This window comes from Lynx rufus, unplaced genomic scaffold (assembly GCF_022079265.1).
Source record: "Lynx rufus isolate CCGP_SWC_20201006 ecotype Redwood Valley unplaced genomic scaffold, mLynRuf1.p SCAF_5, whole genome shotgun sequence".
NCBI lineage: Eukaryota > Metazoa > Chordata > Mammalia > Carnivora > Felidae > Lynx > Lynx rufus.
In genome coordinates this window covers 29,849,101-29,874,891 of record NW_025814867.1, presented here as the reverse complement: position 1 = coordinate 29,874,891, position 25,791 = coordinate 29,849,101, and the positions used below count along the sequence as shown (strand labels likewise).

General features: G+C 39.4%; 1 protein-coding gene across 1 annotated transcript in view; it reads right to left on the bottom strand.

The window, feature by feature from the left end:
- The window catches only part of SRPRB (SRP receptor subunit beta), a 30,308-nt gene extending 7,910 nt beyond the window's left edge, over positions 1 to 22,398 (bottom strand). Inside the window, exons 1-6 of the mRNA XM_047099883.1 lie at positions 22,211 to 22,398; positions 21,376 to 21,470; positions 20,464 to 20,541; positions 16,733 to 16,815; positions 4,062 to 4,198; positions 2,869 to 2,923 (exon numbers count right to left, since the gene is read on the bottom strand). Coding sequence (XP_046955839.1) covers positions 2,869 to 2,923; positions 4,062 to 4,198; positions 16,733 to 16,815; positions 20,464 to 20,541; positions 21,376 to 21,470; positions 22,211 to 22,364 — 602 coding nt within the window. The 5' untranslated portion in view covers positions 22,365 to 22,398. The remainder of the gene's footprint in view (positions 1 to 2,868; positions 2,924 to 4,061; positions 4,199 to 16,732; positions 16,816 to 20,463; positions 20,542 to 21,375; positions 21,471 to 22,210) is intronic.
- Between the last annotated feature and the right edge of the window lie 3,393 nt (positions 22,399 to 25,791).

Here is a 25,791-nt window from a genome sequence, read left to right as displayed (position 1 = left end):
TCCCTAAAGACCACTAAAAAGCAGAACTACTAAACAAATTCAATAAAGTTACAGGATAACAAAATTGATACACAACAATCAGTTATGTTTCTATGTATTACTAACAAACTATGAGAGAAATTAAGAATTAACAATCCTATTTACAATAGCATCAAAAATAAAATACTTAGGCACAAATGTAATGAAGTAGGTGAAAGATCTATACACTGAAAATTGTAAGACATTCATGAAAGAAAGTGAAGACATGAGTAAAGGAAAAGATGTCCCTTGTTTCTGGATTGGAATAATACTGTTAAAATGGTTATACTATGCAAAGCCGTCTATAGATTCAATGCAATCCCTATTGACACTCCAATGGAATTTTTCACAGAAACAGAAGAAACAAAGGATGAAGGGACAAATAAAATGTGGAACATACATAGTGTGGAATATTATCCAGCCCTGAAAAAGAAGGAAATCCTACTACTTAGAACAACATGGATGAACCTAGAGGACATTATGCTAAGTGAAAGAGCAGACACAGGCACAGTAAGACAAATACTGTATGATCACATTTATATGTGGAATCTAAATCAAACACAAAGAAGCAGAGTAGAATGGCAGTTACCAGGGGTGGGGGAGGGAGAAATGGGGAGCCTTTGACCATTAGGTCAAAGGTTATAAAGTTACAGTTACACAAACAAGCATATGCTAGAGATCTACTATACAGGATAGTATCTATGGCTAACAATACTACCTTGTACACTTAAAATCTGCTAATAGGGTATCTTAAGTATTCTCATGAATCTCTCCTCTCACACACACACACTTAAGGGAGCAGGAGGAAACTGGGAAGTAATGGATATTTTGATGGCCTCAATGGTGGTGATGGTATCAAAGGTGGATATTTATCCCCAAATGCACTGAGTTGTATATATTAAATATGCACAGCTTTCTAAGTATCATTTACACCTCCATTAAGGGGTTTAAAAAAATCTCTTGATATTCAACTTGAATATCTTTGATAAATGGCATCTTTGATAAATCTGATTGAAGAGCTAACTTTACTCTTTATATTTTAAGAAGTTTAAAGCATATGGAATTAAATATATCATTCTCAACTAAAAGAAAAAAAAAAAAAGAAAGAAAGAAACCACAGAAAATGGCAGACTAGGCCTGGTAAAATTTTTCTGTCAAGAGCCATAAATTAAATGTTTTGGGCTTGTAGGTGAAATTTAGTCTCTGTCACATATTTTTCTACTTTTCTTATTATTTTTTTTTTACCTGTCCTTTAAAAATATAAAACTAAAAAAAAAAAAAACAAACAAAAAAACCCATACATACATACACACATACATAAATACATAAATAAATGTAAAACTATTCCTTGTTTGCATATCCTGAGCAGGAATTTGTCAACCCTAAGCTCCTGAGTACAGGAACCACATTGTATTTCCCCCTGTAGCTACATTCTAAATGCAGGGCTTACCATATACTAGATGAATTATAGGTGCCTGTTAAATGAATAAAGGAGTAGTAAGTAAATCCTAGTGGGAAAAAATGTGCTCAAAGTTGAATTTATGCAATTTTTCCTCATCAGGTTCTTTTCTTTAATAAAAGAAAATCCTGGGGCGCCTGGGTGGCTCAGTTGGTTGGGTGTCCAACTCTTTTTGTTTTTAATTTTTTTTAATGTTTATTTATTGTTGAGAGAGACAGAGTGTGAGGGGGGAGGGGCAGAGAGAGAGATTGAGAGAGAGAGAGAGAGAGAGAGAGAGAGAGTGAGACAGACAGAATCTGAAGAGGCTCCAGGCTCCGAGCTGTCAGCACAGAGCCCGACGCGGGGCTCGAACTCACGGACCGTGAGATCATGACCTCAGCTGAAGTTGGATGCCCAACCGACTGAGCCACCCAGGCGTCCGGGTGTCCAACTCTTAATCTCAGCTCAGGTCATGTCCTCACGAACCATGGGAATCAAGCCCTGCGTTGGGCCCTGCACTGATAGTGTGAAGCCTGCTTGGGATTCTCTCTCTGCCCCTCCACAGCTCTCTCTCAAAATAAAAAAAAATAAACATTTGAAAAAAAAAGTCCTTATACACAGCAATAAGAAAACAAACTTACTTCATTATAAGGTTGATGTTATCTCCTAGGTAAGCTAGCTCTTACAAAGTGGCAGAGTACAGATATGTTAGATTCCTTAAAATTCAAAAGGTTACAGCTCAATTTACAAATGTTTAAACATTAAAATCAAGCTAAATAATGTCATGTAGCTTGAAAACAATAAAATAAGCTATAAAATATAGTATCATAGATGTTTAAATTCTTCCAAAGTGCTCCTTTCTTACTCCAACAACAAAAATTTCCATGGCTTTCAAAGTCTGTAGTTTCTAAAACCTTTCATAACTACTATAAATGAACTAGAAACAGTGGGAAAATACACTGAATTTATAGCCTCAAAAAAGCTGAGATCTTCTATCCATGAATTTTTTTTTTTTTTTTAACGTTTATCTATTTTTGAGACAGAGACAGAGCATGAACAGGGGAGGGTCAGAGAGAGGGAGACACAGAATCTGAAACAGGCTCCAGGCTCTGAGCTGTCAGCACAGAGCCCGACGCGGGGCTTGAACTCACGGACCGCGAGATCATGACCTGAGCCGAAGTCGGCTGCTTAACCGACTGAGCCACCCAGGTGCCCCTATCCATGAATTTTTAAAGTATCCATGAACATCCCATTGAGGCTTTTTAAAATTCCATTAATTTTGTCATTTAACAAATATATTTCACACTATTTATCAGACTATGATAATCATATACAACCAGACTTTAAGCAATATATCTGTATTTCCTAAGAGTTAAGATCTACATTAACCAATATGACTTATTCATACTTACAGTTCTTTCTCAAGCTGCTGCTGAATTAATTTTGCAGATTTTGCCATTGTAATGTCTGTACAGAAATAAAGACACTGTTATAGTTTAAACCAGAAAGGGTCTCTTCCCAAAACTTCTTGCACATATGGAAAATTCCTATTTAAACCAGTAAGTTTCTTTTCCCTTTAGTTTTTTAAAAGAGCTTTTTACCATTAGTAGCTCCACTATCAAAGTAATAAGCTTTGTATTTGCATGCATGGGTTTTCCTACAAAAATGCTTACAAATGTATTAAGCTTGTGACCCTAAAATTGACTAGTTCTTTCCTGAAAGTTTTCTACATCTTACAGACCTTTTAAATTAATATGTACAGAAGTCCAGCCAGTGTAACAGAAAGAACACCTACCAGTTTTTTATTGTAACAAGAGCCTTCACTCTAACAGAAAAACCCTGTCATATAAAAGTAAACTAAGCATATTTCCAGCTGATACTAAGATGGTATGTTACTCAAGTGCACCTTGGTAAGAGATAAACACTGGTTTGGCACATAGCAGAACCCAAATAAATATTACTTTCTCTCTTTATACTGAAGAGAAAAAACAGAGAGGTCAGGTAATGATTCTAAGACCGATTCCTGATTAGACATCATTAAGGTTATTACTACCTGATCACTTCTGAGAAATGCAATGGGCTCTTCATAGAATCAGAATTTTAATTTGAAAGAGGACCATAAAATCAACTAGTTTATCTTATTTTAGAGGTAATGAAACTGAAGCCTAGTTTTACTTGGTATGATGAAAAGTTTTTAATGGCTATGAGGTTAAAGAAAAACAACTTCTGCAAACTCCCCTTGATGAAATGTGCTGGAAGGTAAACTTGTTTGAAAGGAGAGACTCCCCCTCTGGCCCTCCACAACTGTGTGTGAGATGACATATTGTCAATCTGACAAAACAGCTTGGTAAATAAAGTAAAATGATTTATAATTTAAAAAAAATGCAAAACACTGTATCGAAGAAAAACTGATCATAGTCACTCCTTTGTATGGTAAAACTAATGAAAATGCAGATGTATAAACAATTTTAAGATTTAAAATTCTTCGTAGTCCATTAACAATTAGCTCTCTTTCTCAATAATAACAATCATAGATAAATGTATTAACTGTTAGTAGCAATCCCACAAAAATCTCAATTATGATTGCTGGAAAACATGATGGCACCTTGCTTATTGCAGGCGATTAAGAATGACGGTGTGTTCTTCAAACTCATACTGTCAATGAGAACTTGATAGAGAAATTCTGCCACATCCTTCACCTCTCGTTGGAAGGCTGCACTATCCACAACAAACACAACAGCCCTGGAGGGGGAGAAAGAAAAAGCAGCATGTGAGCATGCAACAGTGCAGCAGTGTGTTGAAAAATCATATCCTTAACCTCAGCCAGTTCAATGCTAATGAATAACACACAACAGACTCACATGCAGATATGCACACATGTAATCACACCACACAAATACTTAACAAAGGACTGCTGAGGAGACGCCAAGTGAAGTGTGTGCTTTTTTGATAACTGTGTACTTCTGGTGACTGTACAGCTTGAAATACTATTTTTTATCGAGTTGTATAAAAATGCAAAAAAAAAAAAACCCAAAAACAAAACAAAGGACTACCAAGTGTTACTATGTATCAATGACTGATCTAAAAAGATCAGTGCCTGGGTGGCCCAGTCAGTTAAGCATCAGACTCAGTCTTGGCTCAGGTCATTATCTCACAATTTGTGAGACTGAGCCCAATGTTGGTTAACACACTGACAGTGTGGAGCCTGCTTAGGATTCCAACCCCCCCACACCGATCTCCCCTGTGCGTGCATGTGCTCTAATATACATACGTTAATATAATACATATGTATACGTACATATATACACATATACACGCTTATGTATACACACGTATGTGCATATATATATACATACATATATACCTATACATATATATACATATATATATGAAGACATTAATAGCAGAGCTGAATTTTAGCCAGACACAAAACTGGGACACAGATAGTCTGCAAAGTAGTGCGTGCAGAGCACAAAGGAGTGGAACAGCATGGCCTAGAGAACTGAAGGTAGGAAAGGGGAGGGAGGAAACCAGGTAGCAAAGGGGAAAGACACACTGAGCTACAAAATTTATGCTCTTCCATTACAAAGAATATTGGTGCTTAATGGAAGACAGATACATGTAAGAGGGTAATCAAACTAGAAGCAAAGTGACCAAGTAGGGCCCAACCTAAGGCAGCAACAGTGAGAATTCTCATGTGCTAGAAATAAAGAGGTATCAAAGCTTAAGCAAAGCAGTTCAGGAAAAATAACAGATAATAGACTGTAGGGACCAGGGTTTGAATACTCAGGTGTAGCTGGAAAAGAGCAATGGCCAGAATGCAGTTGGGGAGCTGGAAGTGAACACCTAGCACAAAGCCTAGAACTTAAAAGCAGTCTAGTGGAGTCTGATGTGGGAAAATAATCCAGGAGGAATTGAAGTATCAGGTATCTTGAGCCTCACACAGCAGGGGTATGAATTTACATTCTGTCATGGTGTAAGATTCTCAAGCAGAAAGAGGGAGGCCCCCAGAAGGTGGGGCCAAGATGGCAGAACAACATGAAAGTTTTTTGTGTGTGTCTTGTCCCTGAAATGTAGCCAGATCAACACAACCATCTTGCACACCTAGAAAACTGATTTGAGGATTAACACAACAATCTGCACAACCTGAACCACAGAACTCAGCAGGTACACGGCACAGAGAGGTGAACTGGAGGAGAGAGAAGCCACAGAAGGCAGGGAGCTGTTTTTGCTTGTGGAGAGAGGACAGGGACAGGGGGAGACTATGGAAAAGCACCCCCCCCCCACAAAAGCAGTTGGGGAGAAAAGGAAGAGTCTGCGAGGGACTGAACAAAGAAGGGAGAAAGGAGAAAAGAGGAGGGTTAAATTCCATTAAGACAGGGAGAGCACAGAGTCTGAAACTCCACAGCTCAATACCTAGCAGTGCTCCGGTGGGAAGAGTGAATCCCCAGGAGCAGAGAGTGAGGTCCAAGGGATCCTCGGGCCACATGTGGAGAGGCAGTTCCCCTCCTGGGAGGACATTTGGTAGAGGCTGCGTGGCCTCCCCACAGGCAAAGGTCCCAGCAGACCCCAGAGAATAACCATATTCATTGGTGTTGGGACAAGGGCATAAAGGGGAAAATCTGGTGCCAAATGTGTGTTGTGATTTACCATAATCCCTGAAACTCTGCTGCTAGATGATCACACGAACTTCTTCTGGGGCGGGATGGCACCCAGCCACAGTCTCTGGGCATCCGGCAGCAGCACGGTCTCCCGAAAGTTCCTGGGGGTGGGCAGGCACCCGGCCATTGCTCAATGAGACCCTCCCCAGACAGAACGGGTCAAAGCTGCAGTCCCTCAAAAGTGAGGGATTGGGAAACACAGCCCACCTTAGATAAAGCTCAGGAGGAAGGTGCCGCCTAGAAGCCTGACAGTTTGGTCACGGACAGTGTAAACACGGGAAGTGCACAGCAGCCAGAGACAAAGGAGGGAGGCTTAACTGATGGTCGGGGAGAGAACAGAGTTCTGATACTACAGACTGAGTAGCTGGATGATGCCATTTTCACTCCTCCCACGCATGCACATACATGCCTACATGCACCACAACAATCTACCCCAGTAAGCTAAGCAGCACCACCTAGTGGAGAATGGAGTTGTTACACTAGGCCCCATCCAACTGGGCCAACTGCCCTCAGGAGGACCACCACAAGTCTCTGCATGCTTAGTTTACAGACTATAAAGTGCTTCCTTGTTTGACTTCTAGGGGAAACCAATGTAATTTCAATTGTATTTTCTTCACTGATCCATCTATTCAATTTTTTTTCTTTTTGTTTTCTTATTCTTAAATACAGAAAGAGAAAATATTTATTTTTATTTTATGTTTTTATTGAAAAGATTTTTTCTTTTGTTTACTATAGTTTTGACTTTTTGGTAAATTTTTAAAATTCTATTTTCCTTCCATCATTTTATTGTATTCTATTTTATTGTGTTCATTTTTTCAAATGTTTTCTTTTTAATCTTTGTCTTTTTTCTCTAATATACCAAGCTCCTTTCAACAACCAGACCAAAACAGATATAGCATCTAGTATCCTTTGATATTTTTGTGTTGTTTTTAATTTTTATATTTTTTAATTTTTATTAATTCCTTTTCTTCCTTCAAAATGACAAAATGAAGGAATTCACCCCAAAAGAAAGAACAGTAAGAAATGACAGCCAGGGACTTAATCAACACAGATACAAGCAAGATGTCTGAACCAGAATGCAGAATCATGATCATAAGAATACTGGCTGGGGTCGAAAATAGGTTAGAATCCCTTTCTGTGGAGATAAAAGAAGCAAAACCAGTCAGGATGATATAAAAAATGCTATAACTGAGCTGCAATCTCGAATGGTTGCCATGGTGGCAAGGATGGATGAACCAGAGCAGTGAATCAACGACACAGAGGACAAACCTATGGAGAACAGTGAAGCAGAAAAAAAGAAGGAGACTAAGTCAAAAGAGCATGATTGAAGAATTACAGAAATCAGTGACTCATTTAAAAGGAACAACATCAGAATCATATGAGTCCCAGAAGATGAAGTGAGAGAAAAAGGGGTAGAAGGGTTATGTGAGCAAATCATAGTAGAAAACTTTCCTAACCTGGGGAAAGACACAGACATCAAAATCCAGGAAGCACAGAGGACTCCCATTAGATTCAATAAAAACAGACCATCAACAAGGCATATCATAGTCAAATTCACAAAATACTCAGGCAAGGAGAGAATCATGAAAGCAGCAAGGGAAAAAAAGTCCTTAACCTACAAGGGAAGACAGATCAGGTTTGCAGCAGACCTATCCACAGAAATTTGGCAGCTACAAGGAGTGGCAGGATATATTCAATGTACTGAACTGGAAAAATACGCAGGCAAGAATTCTTTATCCAGCAAAGCTGTCATTCAAAATAGAAGGAGCGATAAAAAGTTTCCCAAACAAAAATTAAAGAAAGGAGTTCATGAGCACTAAACCAGCCCTGCAAGAAATTTTAAGGGGGACTTTCTGAAGGGAGAAAAGAGGAAAAAAAAATAGACCCAAAGCAACAAAGACTAGAAAGGGCCAGAAAACACACCAGAAACTCCAACTCTACAGGCAACATAATGGCAATAAATTCATACCTTTCAGTACTCACTCTAAATGTCAATTGTCTAAATGCTCCAATCAAAAGACAGAGTAGATAAGAAAACGAGATCCATCTATATGCTGTTTATAAGAGACCCACTTTAGACCTAAAGACACCTTCAGACTGAAAGTAAGGGGATGAAGAACCATCTATCATGCTAATGGTCGCCAAAAGAAAGCTGGACTAGCAATACTTACATCAAACAATCTAGACTTTAAAATAAAGACTGTAACAAGAGATGAAGAAGGTCTTTATATCATAATTAAGGGGTCTATTCACCAAGAAGATGTAACAATTGTAAACGTTTATGTTCCAAACATGAAACACCTAAATATATAAATCAACTAATCACAAACATAAAGAAACTCATTGATAATAATACCATAATAGTAGGGGACTTCAACACCCCATTTACAACAATGGTCAGATCAACTAAACAGAAAATCAACAAGGAAACAATGGCTTTGAATGACACATTGGACCAGATGGACTTAACAGATATATTCAGAACATTTCATCCTAAAGCAGCGGAATACACATTCTTCTCCAATGCACATGGAACATTCTCCAGAATAGATCACATATGGGGTCACAAATCAGCCCTCAACAAGTACAAAAAGATTGAGATCATACTATGCATATTTCAGACCACAACGCTGTGAAACTCAAAATCAACCACAAGAAAAAATGTGGAAAGATAACAAAACTTGGAGACTAAAGACCATCTTACTAAAGAATGAATGGGGTAACCAAGAAGTTAAAGGGGAAATTAAAAAGTACATGGAAGCCAATGAAAATGATAACACCACAGCCCCAAACCTCTGGGATGCAGCAAAGGCAGTCATAAGAGGGGAGTATATAGCAATCCAGGCCTTCCTAAAGAAGGAAGAAAGGTCTCAGATACACAACCTAACCTTACACCTTGAAGAGCTGGAAAAAGCACAGCAAATAAAACCCAAAACCAGCAGATGACAGGAAATAATAAAGATTAGAGCAGAAATCAATGCCATGGAAACCAAAAAAAAAAAAAAAAAAAAAAAACCAAACAGATCAAGGAAACCAGAAGCTGGTTCTTTGAAAGAATTAACAATATTGATAAACCCTAGCCAGTTTTATCAAAAAGAAAAAGGAAAGGACCCAAATAAATAAAAGCAAGAGTGAAAAAGGAGAGATCACAACCAACACAGCAGAAATACAAACAATAAGAGAATATTACAAGCAATTATACACCAATAAAATGGGCAATCTGGAAGAAATGGACAAATTCCTAGAAATATATAAACTACCAAAACTGAAACAGTCAGAAATAGAAAATTTAAACAGACCCATAACCAGTAAAGAAATAGAATTAGTAATAAAAAATCCCCCAAAAAACAAGAGTCCAGGGCCAGATGGCTTTCCAGAGGAATTCTACCATTTTTTTTTTTTAATGTTTATTTATTTCTGAGACAGAGAGAGACAGAGCATGAGTGGGGAAGGGGCAGAGAGAGAGAGGAGACACAGAATCAGAAGCAGGCTCTGAGCTGTCAGCACAGAGCCCGATGCAGGGCTCAAACTCACAAACTGTGAGATCATGACCTGAGCCACAGTTGGTCGCTCAACCAACTGAGCCACCCAGGCACCCCTCTACCAAACATTTAAAGAAGAGTTAACACCTATTCTCTTGAAGCTGTTCCAAAAAATAGAAATGGAAAGAAAACTTCCAAACTCTTTCTATGAAGCCAGCATTACTTTGATTCCAAAACCAAAGACCCCACTAAAAAGGAGAGCTACAGACCAATTTCCCTAATGAACATGGATGCAAAAATCCTCAACAAGATACTAGCGAACTGGATCCAACAATACATGAAAAGAATTATTCACCACGACCCCAAGTGGAATTTACACCTGGGCGTCAGGGCTGGTTCAATATCTGCAAGACAATCAATGTGATACATCACATCAATAAAAGAAATGAGAAGCATATGATCCTCTCAATAGATACAGAGAAAGCATTTGACAGAATACAGCATCCTTTCTTGATAAAAACCCTCAAGAAAGTAGGGATAGAAGGATCATACCTCAAGATCATAAAAGCCATATATGAACAACCCAACACTAATATCATCCTCAATGGGGGGAAAAACTGAGAGCTTTCCCCCTAAGGTCAGGAACATAACAGGGATGTCCATTCTCGCCACTGTTATTCAACACAGTATTGGAAGTCTTAGCCTCAGCAATCAGACAACACAAAGAAATAAAAGGCATCCAAATTGGTCAGGAGGAGGTTAAACTTTCACTCTTCGCAGATGACATGATATTCTTGTGGAAAACCCAAAGATTCCACCAAAAAACTGCTAGAACTGACCCATGAATTGAGCAAAGTCGCAGGATATAAAATCAATGCAGAGAAATTGGTTGCATTCCTATACACCAATAATGAAACAACAGAAAGAGAAATCAAGGAATCGATCCCATTTACAAATGCACCAAAAACCATAAAATACCTCAGGATAAATTTCACCAAAGAGGTGAAAAATCTATACACTGAAAACTATAGAAGGCTTGTGAAAGAAATTGAAGAAGACACACACAAAAAAGGAAAAATATTCCATGCTCCCAGATAGGAAGAATATTGTTAAAATGTCAACACTACCCAAAGCAATCTACAATGCAATTCAATGCAATCCCTATCAAAATAACACCAGCATTCTTCAGAGCTACAACAAAGAATCCTAAAATCTGTACAGAACCAGAAAAGACCCTGAATAGCCAAAGCAATCTTGAAAAAGAAAACCGAAACTCGGGGCGCCTGGGTGGCTCAGTCGGTTGAGCGTCCGACTACGGCTCAGGTCATGATCTCGCAGCTCGTGAGTTCGAGCCCCGCGTCGGGCTCTGTGCTGGCAGCTCAGAGCCTGGAGCCTGTTTCAGATTCTGTATCTCCCTCTCTCTCTGCCCCTCCCCTGCTCATGCTCTGTCTCTCTCTGTCTCAAAAAAAAATAAATGTTAAAATAAAAACAAAAAACAAAACAAAACAAAACCCGAAGCTGGAGGCATCACAATCCCGGACATCAAGCTGTATTACAAAGCTGTAATCATCAAGACAGTACACTACTGGCACAATAAGAGACACTCAGATCAACGGAACAGGACTACCCAGAAATGGACCCACAAGTGTATGGCCAACTCATCTTTGACAAAGCAAGAAAGAATATCCAATGGAATAAAGACAGTCTCTTCAGCAAATGGTGCTGGGAAAACTGGACAGTGACATGCAGAAAAATGAACCTGGACCACTTTCTTACACCAGACACAAAAATAAACTCAAAATGGATGAAAGACCTAAACGTAAGATAGGAAGCCATCAAAATCCTAGAGGAGAAAGCAGGCAAAAACCTCTTTGACCTCAGCCGCAGCAACTTCCTACTCAACACCTCCCAGAGGCTAGGGAATCAAAAGCAAAAATGAACTATTGGGACCTCATCAAAATAAAAAAACTTCTGCACAGCGAAGGAAACAATCAGCAAAACTAAAAGGCAACCGACAGAATGGGAGAAGATATTTGCAAACAATGTATCAGATAAAGGGTTAGTATCCAAAATCTACGAAGAACTTATCAAACTCAACACCCAAAAAAACAAATAATCCAGTGAAGAAATGGGCAGAAGACATGAATAGACACTTCTCCAAAGAAGATATCCAGATGGCCAACTGACACATGAAAAAAGGCTCAACATCACTCATCATCAGGGAAATACAAATCCAAACCACAGTGAGATACCACCTCACACCTGTCAGAATGGCTAACATTAACAACCCAGGCAATGACAGATGTTGGCAAGAATGTGGAGAAAGAGGATCTCTTTTGCACTGCTGGTGGGAATGCAAACTGGTGCAGCCACTCTGGAAAACAGTATGGAGGTTCCTTAAAAAAATTAAAAATAGAACTACTCTACGACCCAGCAATTGCACTATTAGGTATTTATCCAAAGGATACAGGTGTGCTGTTTCGAAGGGGCACATGTACCCCAATGTTTACAGAAGCAATATCAACAATAGTCAAAGTATGGAAAAAGCCCAAATGTCCATTGAGGAATGGATAAAGAAGATGCGGTATATATATATATATATATATATATATATATATATATATATATAGGATGGAATATTACTCAGCAATCAAAAAGAATGAAATCTTGCCACTTGCAACAAAGTGGCTGGAACTAGAGAGTATTATGCTAAGTGAAATTAGTCAGAGAAAGACAAATATATGACTTCACTCATGAGGAATTTAAGATACAAAACAGATGAATGTAAGGGAAGGGAAGCACAAATAACATAAAAACAGGGAGAGGGACAAAACATAAGAGACTCTTAAATATAGAGAACAAACAGAGGGTTGCTGGAGGGGTTGTGGAAAGGGGATGGGCTAAATGGGTAAGGGGCATTAAGGAAGCTACTCCTGAAATCATTGTTGCACTATATGCTAACTAATGTGGATATAAATTTAAAAATAACTATAAAAAATTATCTTCTAGAAAGTTAATACTTATCAAATATTAGCTTCTTTCATATGAGTAACAGTATATGAGAAGCAAAATGTCAAGAAACAAATGGGGCAAGAACCATACAATGGAGGCAGAAATGCCCCCCCCCCAGCCTTTCTTTAAAATAAAAAGGCTAGGGGCGCCTGGGTGGCGCAGTCGGTTAAGCGTCCGACTTCAGCCAGGTCACGATCTCACGGTCCGTGGGTTCGAGCCCCGCGTCGGGCTCTGGGCTGATGGCTCAGAGCCTGGAGCCTGTTTCCGATTCTGTGTCTCCCTCTCTCTCTGCCCCTCCCCCGTTCATGCTCTGTCTCTCTCTGTCCCAAAAATAAATAAACGTTGAAAAAAAAAATTTTTTTAAATAAAAAGGCTAATTGAGAAAAAAAAAAAAAAATGGGCCAGACTCCATGAACCCCTAGGGCTCCCAACAAGAGGAAATATGAATCCTTTCTAGAGAGAGGCTTTCATATCCTAAAGCAGTAAAAAAAAAAAAAAACAACAATCATAACAACAAAATATTAAAAACACAATACCATTATCATCCACCCCCCCCCCCCCCGCAAATGAATCTTTGGTATAAGTCTAATAAAATATGTCAAGATCTGTATCAGGAAAACTATAAAACCGATCAACAGAATCAAAGTGTAACTAGATAAACAGAGACATTCCACAATCATGGATAGGAAGACTAAACAGTTTCAAAATGTCTCTTCTTCCCAACTCAATCTATAGATACAATTAAATCCAATCAAAACCTCAGCAACTTATTCCGTGGATACTGACACATTCTACAGTTTATATGGAGAGGCAGAAGACCCAGAATAGCGAACATAATAATGAAGAACAAAGCTAGAGGACTGACTCTGCCCAACTTACTATAAAGCTTTAGTTAACCAAGACAGCAGGTCCTGATGAAAACAGAGATCAAAAGAACGAAGTCCATTAATATAGTCAAGGGCAATACAGATGGTCCCTGACTTACAATGGTTCAGCTTACAACATTTTTTTTTACTTTACAAAGGTGTGAAAACAATACGCATTCAGTAAAAACCAGACTCCAAATTTTGAATTTTAATCTTTTCCTGGGCTGGCAATATGCAGAACAATCTCTTGTGATACCGGGCAGCAGCAACGAGCCACAGCTCCCAGTCAGGCACTCGACTGCAAAGGTAAATAATCAATACACAGAACCAGTCTGTTTTTCACTTTTACTACAGATTTCAACAAGTTACATTAAGATTTTCAACACTTTTATTATAGACTTTGTGTTAGATGATTTTGATGAACTGTAGGCTAATCTAGGTGTTCTGAACACATTTAAGGCAGGCTAGGCTAAGCTATGACATTCGGTAGGTGTATTAGATGCATTTTCAATTTACTATGGGTTTATCAGAATATAATCCTATTATAAGTCAAGTAAGATCTGTACAACAAAACAAAGATAATCTTTTCAACAAATGATGCTGAACAGCTAAACACCCACATGCAAAAATATGAATACATACAATGAATAAATATAGGCTGTATACTTTTCAGAAAAATTAGCTCAAAATGGATCACATACCTAAGTGTAAACCACAAAAGCACAAAACTCCTCAGAGAGAACACGGGAGAAAATCAAGATATCTTGAGTCTGGCAATGATTTTCTAGATACAACCCTAAAGGCACAATCCATGAAAAAAGATCAATAAACTGATCTTTTATTGAAAGATACAAATTTCTGCTCTACAAACGTCAGCATCAGAAGAATGAGCCACAGACTGGTAGGAAGTATTTGCAAAAGATAGATCTGATAAAGGACTGTTATCCAAAATATATAAAAAACTCATATAACTCCATTTAAAAATAGGTCAAGGAACTTTTATAGACACCTCCCCAAACAAGATTTATAGAGAGCAAATAAATACATGAAAAGATGTTCCACATCATATCAACGTCTTCATGGAAATGCAACCTAAAGCAGTTAGGTATTACTACCTATGTATTAGAACAGCTAAAATCTATAACACTGACAACACTAAAGGCTGGTCAGGATGAAGAGCAACAGGAACTCTCGTTTATCGCTGGTGAGAATGCAAAATGGTGCAGCCACTTTGGAAGACAGTTTGGCAATTTCTCGCAAAGCTAAACATACTCTTACCATATAATTCTTCAATTGCACTCCTTGATATTCACCCAAAAACTAATGTCCACACAAAAACCTACACGCGATTTTTATACCAACCAAGAAGTCGTTAGGCAGGTGAAAGGATAAATAAACTGTTTACATCCAGACAATGACATACTATTCAGCATTAATAAGAAATGAACTATCACACAATGAAAAAATATGGAAGCAACGTGAATATATATTAGTAAGTAAAAGAAGCCACCCTGAAAGTCTACATACTGTATGATTCCAATTATATGACACTCTAGAAAAGGCAAAGCTATGGGAACTATAAAAAAGATGAGTAGTTTTCAGGGATTAGTGGACAGAGAGGGATGAATTAGCATAACACGGAGGATTTTTAGGATGGTGAAAATGTATGATACTGTCAATGGTGAATACACGTCATTACACATTTGTTCAAATCTGTAGAATGTACACCAAGAGTGAATCCTAATGCAAAACACAGACTCACGGGCACCTGAGTGGCTCAGTCGGTTAAATGTCTGACTTTAGCTCAGGTCATGATCTCACAGTCCGTAGGTTCGAGTCCAGAATCAGGCTCTGTGCTGACAGCTCAGAGCCTGGAGCCTGCTTCAGATTCTGTGTCTCCTTCTCTCCCTGCCCCTCTCTCGCTCGCTCGTTCGCTCACTCACTCTCTCCCTGTCTCTCACAAAAATAAACATTAAAAAAAAACACACAGGGGCGCCTGGGTGGCGCAGTCGGTTAAGCGTCCGACTTCAGCCAGGTCACGGTCTCGCGGTCCGTGAGTTCGAGCCCCGCGTCGGGCTCTGGGCTGATGGCTCAGAGCCTGGAGCCTGTTTCCGATTCTGTGTCTCCCTCTCTCTCTGCCCCTCCCCCGTTCATGCTCTGTCTCTCTCTGTCCCAAAAATAAATAAAAAACGTTGGAAAAAAAAAAAAACACACAGACTCAGAATGATTACGATGTGTCAGTGTAGCTTCATCAATTGTAACAAATGAACATTCTGGTGGAGGGTGCTTATAACAGGGAAGGCTGTGCATATGCTGGCTCAGGGGCAGGGGGATGTAATACGGGAAATCTCTACATCTGTTGCTCAATTTTGCTCTGAACCAAAAACTGCTCTAAAAAAGTTTATTTTTTAAAAAATTCACACAACAGTCTCATCCATGATAGACTGCTCATCATCACCATCTTGTGGGCAAGGAAGAAACAACAAAATAAAAGTCAAGACATCTTCATAAATAATGAAAGAAATAACTATCACATTCCATCAAACCTAAGATTCCTCAATTAAAAGACACATTCTTATTTCAGGTACAACTAAGAAAGAGAAAAATACTGCCAATTAAACTATGACACAAACAACCATAAAAAGCATTCATTCTAATTTCATAGATAATAAAATGTCTTAAAATCAATGAAATGTGGTATTAAAAAAAAAAAATCAATGAAATGTGGTATATTTCCCTCGTAAGTTTTCACCACTGTGAGAGACAAAACAAGAATAAAGCATCTTCAACTACAGCACAAGAATTTCAGGAAATAAGAGTAACACTAGGACAATACTAAAAGAAATAAGAAAATATTGTTCTGTACTTTTGAGACATTAAATTTGGGTAATTTAAGAACAGAAATATATAATGTTGGATTTAAATAACTTCTAGGATTTCACCTAGCTTTAAAATTCCTTTTTCAGATTTTAATAGCTCTACATGTAATTACCATTTGTCCTCAAAGGAAATGAAAATTTTATTAACATGGTAAGTGTTAACACTTTCTGAACACTCTTGAGAAACACTTTCAAACATCATCTCATACAATCCTCATAAAAACTAGTAAAGGTGGGCTTGCAAACCAGAAATGGTTGACCCCAGGGTCTATGCTTTCCTTGGCAGGGCACCAGGCTGCCTCCTGAATACCACCAGAGCAAATATGGGTGACCTTGATATACAGATTCAGGCAAGTTCACTCTAAATCCTACTTACCTGGCTGAAGCCTTAAAACGCTCTAAGAATTGAAGTCTCAAGCTCTCATGGCCAGGGAGATCAATCAAGGTCAGGCTAGCACCCTAAGGATGACAGCAATAACATTAAATGAATATTGTGGTCCTGATTCACATTCATAACATAAACTTTTCATATCAGATTTCAAGTACCAGAACAGTGTCCAATTCATTAATGAACAAAAAAAGGTTCACCATAATTAATGAATCAAACAAAAGTTCATAAAGCATCTTCTGTTTATAAATCATTAGTAGAGGCTCCAGGGATTTAACAGGGAGCAAAAACAGACATTATCCCTGTTCCAACAGGGTTTATAATATAATATATAATAAAAGATCAACACGGGGTGCCTGGGTAGATCAGTCTGTTAAGGGTCTGACTCTTAATTTCAGCTGAGGTCATGATCTCTTGGTTTGGGAGACTGAGCCCCACGTTGGGCTCTGTGCTAACAGCTTGGAGCCTGCTTGAGATTCTCTCTCTCCCTGCCCCTCCCCCACTCAAGTGCTCAGGCACTCTCGTGCGCATGCGCTCTCAAAATAAATAAACTCTAAAAAAAGAAAGATCAACACAATGCAAAATTATATATAAATGTAAAATTACAACTTTGATAAATGCTCCAAGGGTACCTAAGAAACCTGACCCTGTGAGGGAGTCATGGAAGTGGGAGGGAGTCATCTGAGGCTGGAGAAATACACCAGTATGAATAAAAACAAAAACATGTGAAAAGAATAGTAAATTCTAACAAAGTAAATAAAGTAATAGGAGACCTACACTTTACTACAGCATGTTACCATTACAGGGATCCCCAATCTTCGTAACAACAAAACATTCCTTTACATTCCCACTATAATTTAATTTTTAAATATTTGTTGACAAGACACACCATTTATTTGTTCCAAATGTCAATATTTTGTGTCAATCACAGAAACAGGGGGGGTTGTGTCCCTCCTGAGTCGACTCATTAAGCACCCATTTAAGGGCTATTCATTCCAGGTCTTCATTCTTGAGCTCAGGTTCAATATGGATATGGCCTTGCTCATAGACTCTCTGGTATAATCCTGATACACTTATCAGGCCCATGGAACCTTTCTCCGATGTTCTACCTTATCCACAGCCAGCCTTAACCACTGTTCAGCAGGAGGGAGTCAGTATCATGCACAGATCTGACATGATTACAGCTGGATTATGACCTGTCACTTTGTGTAGTCTTTTATGGGTAAAATATGTGTGCTAGCTTAAAAAAAAAAAAAAAAAAATTCTGTTAAGAGTCTAGGGACCTCAGGTTGGGACCCACTACCACATTTCATAATCAGCACTACACCACTATAAGCAATTCAGAAAGAATATTAATGATACACTGAGAGAGGGACTAGATCTAAAACATACTGGGGTGGGGGGGGTGTGGAGAGAAGGATTGAAAAAGAAGGCAGGAATGTTCTACATTTTCAAATAAAAATATGCAGGCCTCATATGTAATGTTAAGTTTTCCAAAAGCTATATTAAAAAAGTAAAAAAAAAGATATAGTAAATTTAATTTAATAAATATTTTAACCCAATATATCTAAAATATCTTTTTAACAAGTAAAAAACTCAAGAAATTGTTGCCATTTTACTTTTTTTTTTTTCTCATGCCAAGTTCAAGATCTGGTGTATACTTTACACTTACAACAGCCCTCAATTTGGACTAGTCACATTTGAGGTGCTCAATAGTCACACATGGCCAATGGCTATTCTATTGGAAAAGCACAGGTTTAAAGTATACCCTGGGATATCCCACTTAAAAAAATCTGGCCCAAGTGCCCCAAGAATTAAAGATCTCCCAAACCTAAACTTTCAAAACCTAAAATCTTGGGAGTTTAAAAATGACTGGGCTAGAAAGAGTGCTGTTATTGAAAAATGCAAAAAATACCTGTAAGACATTTAAAAGAATGTTTCTTTATCTTTGTTTACAATGTTTAATTCTGGAGGCACCAAAAAAGCAGAAAAGGTCTCTAAGATAACCACTTTAATTCATCGATCTATACATCTACCCCTCCAACCAGCCACCTAGCCTTTCCTCCACTCACCAAATACCTATGCATTACAATCGACTTGGCAGTCATTTTCCACATTCTGGGGCTCCACAGATACACAAAAAGTCCTTCTCATGATTCCTTACTGGTATTTTTGAAATATACTCATATATACTAAGGTAGCCATTGCAATATTGTAAAATAAAGATTATAACAAACTGTTCATTAATAGAGCTCTTACTAAATTAGAACTTAATTGAATGGTACAGCCAAATACTCACAAATCAACCAGGCAGACTATGTGTACAAATGAGGGAGAAAAACAAAACAACGCAACCACATCATATTGTTTAAAAAAAAAAAAACAAAAACAAACAAAACAAAACAAAAAACAGTGGGCAGAACAGACTATTAAAAAGAAAAAAAGGGGCACCAGGTGGCTCAGTCAGTTAAGCATCCGACTTTGGCTCAGGTCATCATCTCATAGTTTGTGAGTTTGAGCCCTGCATCAGTCTCTCTGCTGTCAGCACAGAGCCTGCTTCAGATCCTCTGTCTCTCTCCCTGTACCCTTCCCTCGCTCACACACACACACACACACACTCTCAAAAATAATAAATAGTTAGAAAAAAAAGAAAAAAAAATTGAGGTGCCTGGCTGGCTCAGTTGATGGAGCGTGTAACTCTTGATCACGGTACTGAGTTCGAGTCCCAGGTTGGATACAAAGATTGCTTAAAGGGGCGCCTGAGTCTCTGAGTCGGTCAAGAGCCCACCTTCAGCTTAGGTCATGATCTCATGGTTTGCTGGTTCGAGCCCTGCATCAGGCTGTGTGCTGACACCTAAGAGCCTGGAGCCTGCTTTGGAGTCTGTGTCACCCTCTCTCTCTGCCCCTCTCCTGCTCGCACTCTGTTTCTCTCTCTTTCAAAAATAAATAAATGGGAAAAAAAAAAAGGCTGCTTAGAAATAAAATCTTTAAGAGAAAATTAAAGGGTACACAGATATATCTGCATATACATAGACCATCTGAAGGGTACACAGAAAAATGGTAAGTTATTACCTCTAAAGAGAAGACCTAGTAGGGATGGGAAAGGCAAAATTACTTTTCATCTAATATTCTTTTTTTTGTTTATTTGAGAGAGAGAGAGAGAAAGACACAGAAAGAAGGAGAGCAAGAGAACATGTGGGGGAGGGGCAGAGAGAGAGGGAGACAGAAGACCCAAAGTGGGCTCCATGCTGACAGCAGAGAGATTAATGCAGGGCTTGAACTCAGGAACTGCAAGACTATGACCTGAGCTGATGCCAGACGCTCAACCGAACGGGCCACCCAGGTGTCCCAAACCGAATATTCTTTTTAACCTTTTGAAATTTGGTCCCATTACATATATTACCTATTCAAAATATAAATGAAAAGGCTTAATGCTCACCCTTAAGAACTCATGGTAAAGTTGGAAAGACAAGAAACAAAAACTAGTAAAATGTGATGTAACATCAGTGTGCATGAGGTACAAAGCAGGGGATGGTATGATTAAATCTGCTGCTTGGATGACAGAGAGCAGAATGTGTTACATGGACTCTACTTATCTATAAAAATAAGATATGAATGGTACCTACACCCTCAGACTAATTCATCCTACAAATGTCCTTTCCTGACAGACCAAAGTAAAGTAAAATTGTCAGACTTCCAACATTCTAGGAAACCCTTACCCTGGTATTGTTGACTCTGTACAGAGCAGAGCTGTCAGTGATCGATGTCTGAGTGTCTCTATAAAGGCCAGTTAACAACTGTTAAAAAAACAAACAACAATATGAGGGAGATCAGAGTAAATATATAAATAGCAAATATAAAGAAAATAATTTTGTTGTAACTCTCTAATGGGTCAGGTCAAATAAATGAGTATTGCTTGCAACAACTGAAAAGGACTATATTGTTTTTTCCTTATAGAAAAATCTAATTAATTGCATCTTCATTCCCCTCTCCACAATGAAAGGATGGGGGTGGGGGAAACTAGTTTCAAATGGTTAGTGGCCAAATTTACCAACATTCCATAAATATTTTTAATCATCACAAATGATTGCAAATTGTATTTCTGTAGTAGAAAGGAAATAATTTATCCTCTCAAAAGGAAGAATAAGAAGAAAACCTCTGCTATGCTCTGTAACAAAAAACGGTTTAAAATACTAAAAAGATTAAATACTCGTGAAAAGATGGCTAAGTAGTCCAATATGTCAAAGAATCAATCTTTTAAAAACCTTCCTTGACAAGTTCTCAGAAAAGTTTGTTACACAACAAATTATACACCCTACAGACATCACTGTCTTTAATCTTTCCACCTTTTCTGGCATCCTTGGCCACCACAAGAGAAGGGTTACATAAAACCCTTAAATGGGATAAGGACTAAATGTCAGTATCTGGCAAGTGCAAGAAAACAGAAATGGTGAAAAAAAATTCAGTTTATGAGTTTTTCAAGAGTCTTAGCAAGTTTTTCAAGTCTTTTCAAGTGAGTCAAGAATTAACTCCCCAGTTATCAGCATCAGCCTCCTTTCCTTTCACAAGAATATTAGGATGGCCTAAAATTTTCTATCAAGTTTAGGAGAGAGGTAAATCAAAGCATTTACTCTGACAAAGAGCAATGTTTTCCCAGAGTCACACAGGCCAACAAGAAGAACAGCTCTTTGACTGCTCCTTCTGCTGCGGATGAACTTCCAGAACACTGTGGAACAGAGAAAAACAACCGAAGTTATGCCTTGTAGTATCACTAGTACGCCTGTACGGTTGGGGTAGGGAAATTAACAGAAGTCTACCACAGAACACCTCATTCAGCTGGATCTCAGTTTTTATTGTATTTTTACCACCATTACAATCGTTTTTGTTGTTGTTAACAGTGGGAAGGCCTGAGTTGTGTAAACAGACTTCTCGGTTCTTGGATTCCCATAAAAGTGGGATGTTGTGCCCCCAGGCTTCTAACGTGTAACCTATTTAACACCGTCCAGGGACTCCACCGAGTGCCAGCCACTATCAACTGCCAACCTTCCTGTGTCTACACCCCCATCCCGACTGTGGACTCCTCAAGTGCAATCTTGTCTTACCATATATTCTCAGTTCCCAGGGCACAAACTTGGAATAAAGAGCCCGAGAGTCTTGGTAATAAGAGCAAAAAAAGGAAGAGGCGGTGGGGGTAAGGACCACGCGCTCAGGCATAACAGGGGCCGATGAAGAAAGAGTAACCCGTGCACCCAAGGACCAAGACGTCCAAGGGTAGCGGGAAATCCTCTTTAACGCAGTACTCCCGCTGCTTCAGGTAACAGGGCAGGTTGGTGTAAGAAGTTAGTCTCCCTCTACAGATGCCCCTCAAACGCCTTCGCCTCCGGGCGTCGGCGATCTGCACAAGCCGAGTCCAAGCCGGGACCCCGCCCGCCGTGAACCCGCCAAAACCACCGGCCACCTCTTTACCCAGCGTCAGCAGCACTGCGAGAAGCGCCACCACGATTGACAGCAGCGTCGGGTCCCTCTGCTGTAGCTCCTGCCGCAAGGAGTCTAAGTAGGGTTGGAAGGCGCCCCCGACACTGCCGCCATTCCCCATCCGCCGCGACTCCGCGGAAGCCATGGCTGAGATGCGTGTCTCCAGCGCCGCGAAAGCAACGTGGCCCTGGGCTCTGCGCAGGCGGCCGGAGCGGAGGATCACGGGAGTGGTAGTTCCTAAGTTGCATTTCCTCCTTTCGGGACCGGGATCGCGAAAGTCCTGATGGGAGTTGCAGTTCTCATGAACACTACATCGAGCCAGCGGTATTTCACGAGTGATACTTTTATCTTTTAAGATAGGAGTCAAATGTCGCCACCCTTTTCATAGTTGTTGACGGAATGATGGATGAATAAAATGAATAGCTTAAGAAATCTGCACTGAGGATTTCCAGTCACTCGCTTTGTGAGGTGAGTCTTGTGAGGAACTCAAGCATTACACAAACATTTCAACTGACTATAATATGGCATGGGATTTGACAGAGGATGTACGGTGCGACATGGAAATACAGAAAGGGACGCTTAGTCCACCTTAGGTTCAGAGAAAAGCTCCTGGAACAACGTGACGGGAACTGAGCATGAGGGAGGAGTTAGCTTCCGCAGGTGTAAAAGGAGAAAGCTTTATGTTGAAGAAAACGAGCAATTCAATGCACCTGTACTGTAAATCTAGGGCTGTGACTGAGATTTCTACCCGGAGAGAAGCAACTAGGAAAATCAGAGCGTGGGGTGGAGCTGTTGAAAACTACAGCTGCCATTCCTCTCCAGAGCGGGCAGCCACTACTTTGCCAGGCAGACGTATGTGGGACCAAAGTGGCCCGTTCTTCCAGTTTTTCCAGAGAAGCCAGAAAGGGAAATGCTCCATTTTTCAAATTTCAGCAAGTCATGAAAAACATCAAAAAAAAACCAAAAACAAAAACAAAAAACACTTGTCGCCTAAATAAAACACCTATGGGGCCAGAAGTGGTCAGCTTAGGGGCTGCCACTTTGCATTCTGTCATTAAGCTGGTATCATTTCTGCAGAAGTGGCAGGAGATGAAGCGGGAAAGGTTGGCAGGAATGACCTGAAGGGATAATGTGTTATGCTGAGCAGCCTAGACTTTATCCAGAATGCAATGAGAAATGTCATTTGGGGGTAACATAGATGAATGGCAGATAAGTGGACAATTGTGATTTGAGAGAGGAGAGACTGAGGCAGGGAGACCAACTGGGAGCTGTTCAGTGTTTTGGCAAAAGATGCACAGGGTCTGAACCAGAACAGAGGTAGATGTGGGAAGGAAGCCACAGATTTGAAAGATGTGTAGAAGGAAAATATAGAATGTGGTGATTCATTGGATATGATGAGTCAAGAGGGAGAGTTATCAGGACTGCATCTGAAGCAGTTGGTGCGGGGTACTGGAAAGATCAGAGTGCATAAAGTGAATTAGAGAGGGGCTTCGGGACTGAGGGCATAACCAGAATGAAAATTGCCTCTGTTTTCTATATATTGAGTTTTGGATGCCTCTGAGCGTGGGGAAATAGGTTCTACTTACATAAATGGGTTAGAAAAAAGCTTAGGGCGGAAAACCCCCGCCACGAGGCAAAAGTGCCTGAAGTTAGGTAGCCAGATACTGTAATGGGATCATGAGCAATTTGTTATATCACCTGCAGGAAATTACTTTCCATCTGGTGCCAATGTATCTTCATCACAGACTCCACTTGCCCCCGCCCCCGGACCCTTTGCTTCTTACACAAACAAGTTAATGATTACTATCTGATCGTTTTCTTCACATTCACCACGTGTATAGGATCTTGTTTTCTTCACGTTCACCACGTGTGTAAGATCTTGAGTGCTCAATAAATACGGAGATGAAACCCCTATTAAGGCCTCTTGTCTCCTCTCAGACATTAGCCTCTCTCATATTCAATTCTGCATTTACTCTCTTGCTGGACAAGACAGAAGTCCAGACTCATAGTCTGTGACATCTGAGAATTCTAAAATCTTATGTTAAGCTGGTGATCCAGTAAACAAATGTACATTTTCAGCAATAGGTGCTATATTGTCATCTTAGTGTCAAACATAAACAAGTGGTCATTAAAATCATGGAGAGAATGGAAAGTGAGGAGAAAGGAACTTGCAGAGAAGCCTAATAAGGAAGAGTCAGTGACAAAGGAGTAAAACATATCCTGGAAGTGGTCAGCAGCATGTCTTGTAACAGAGGGGCTCCTGTGATGAGGGCTTGAATGAAAAGTGAGCTCAGAGGAAACAGTGGGGTAAGTCGGGGGGTAGGGTCATGGTATGGAAGCAAGACTGTGGTAGATGGAGAAGAGGATGGTTAATGAAGACAATTGTCAACATTAATGAGTGCTTGCTAGTACCAGGCATTGTTTTAAATAATTTTAATGTATTAATTTGTTTAATCCTCACAGTGATCCATTATTCCAATTTTACAGAGGCAAACTGAGGCAGGGGTTAAGTAACTTATCTATTAAGCCCAGGCAGTTGGGCTCCTTTATGCTTAACTATATGCTCTAACATAGTACAATTCATTTTCCAGGCATTCCGTTGATAAATGTAGGCAATAGTCACTCCAGATTAAGAAAGGATGTTTAGGATGTGAGGCTAAAGAAAGTAAACCAACTACTTTATTTTAAATTAGAACTATCAATTAAAACTATCAGAACTGGCAGTAATTTTACCACATTCTCTTTTTTCTTTCTTTCTTATGGTTCTGGTCCCTGCTCTGTATCCACTACCCAGTGCATGCACACACGCACACACATCCTTTATAATAACCATTGATTCCTCTGTTAGGAGCTAAAAATGCAGGGAAGGAGGAAGGGCCGAAGAGGAGAACACTCACCATAACTGTCCTAACTGTATAAGAATTTTTGGCCAGAGCTATGTGAATGAAAAAGTGCTTGGTGGTAAAATTTAGGAATGATGAAAGAATGGTTTAACAAGACACAGATTTTTTTTTCCAGTATGTTTCCTGGTTAAAGGCAGAAGAAATGCCATTCTCGTGAATGAGAGCAGGAGGGAATCTGCTGTTTCCTGTCCTCTCACATCTCTGTCAACACATGCTTCCAGGAGGTGTGTGGAGATGAACCCAGAGGAAGGACAGGCAGATACTGACTGCTGCTTGCTGACCGTGTTTTGCTCCTTTACTCAAATAGCAAATGAAGAGAGTTCTAGTGAAACAAACATAGACAATTTTTCCCTCTCTCCCATTAATTAAAATGTCCCATTCTCCAGACACATTTCCCCCTGTTCTATTCCCAATAGCTCCAAAGCACACTGGAAATGATCTCAGACTCAGGGACATCAATCGTATGATTCCCGTATTCTGGCTTATCTCTTTAACTTTGTTTCTTTGGGGGGAAAAAAAACACTTAGATGATTTTTCTAAAAGAATTAAAATAGGACATGTTTGTCATATTAAAAACTCAAGCAATAGTGAAAGATCAAAGAAGAAAGCCACAAATCACTTCAGATTTATACCTGTAGTATCTGGTGAACATTACTTCATTTTTTTGTA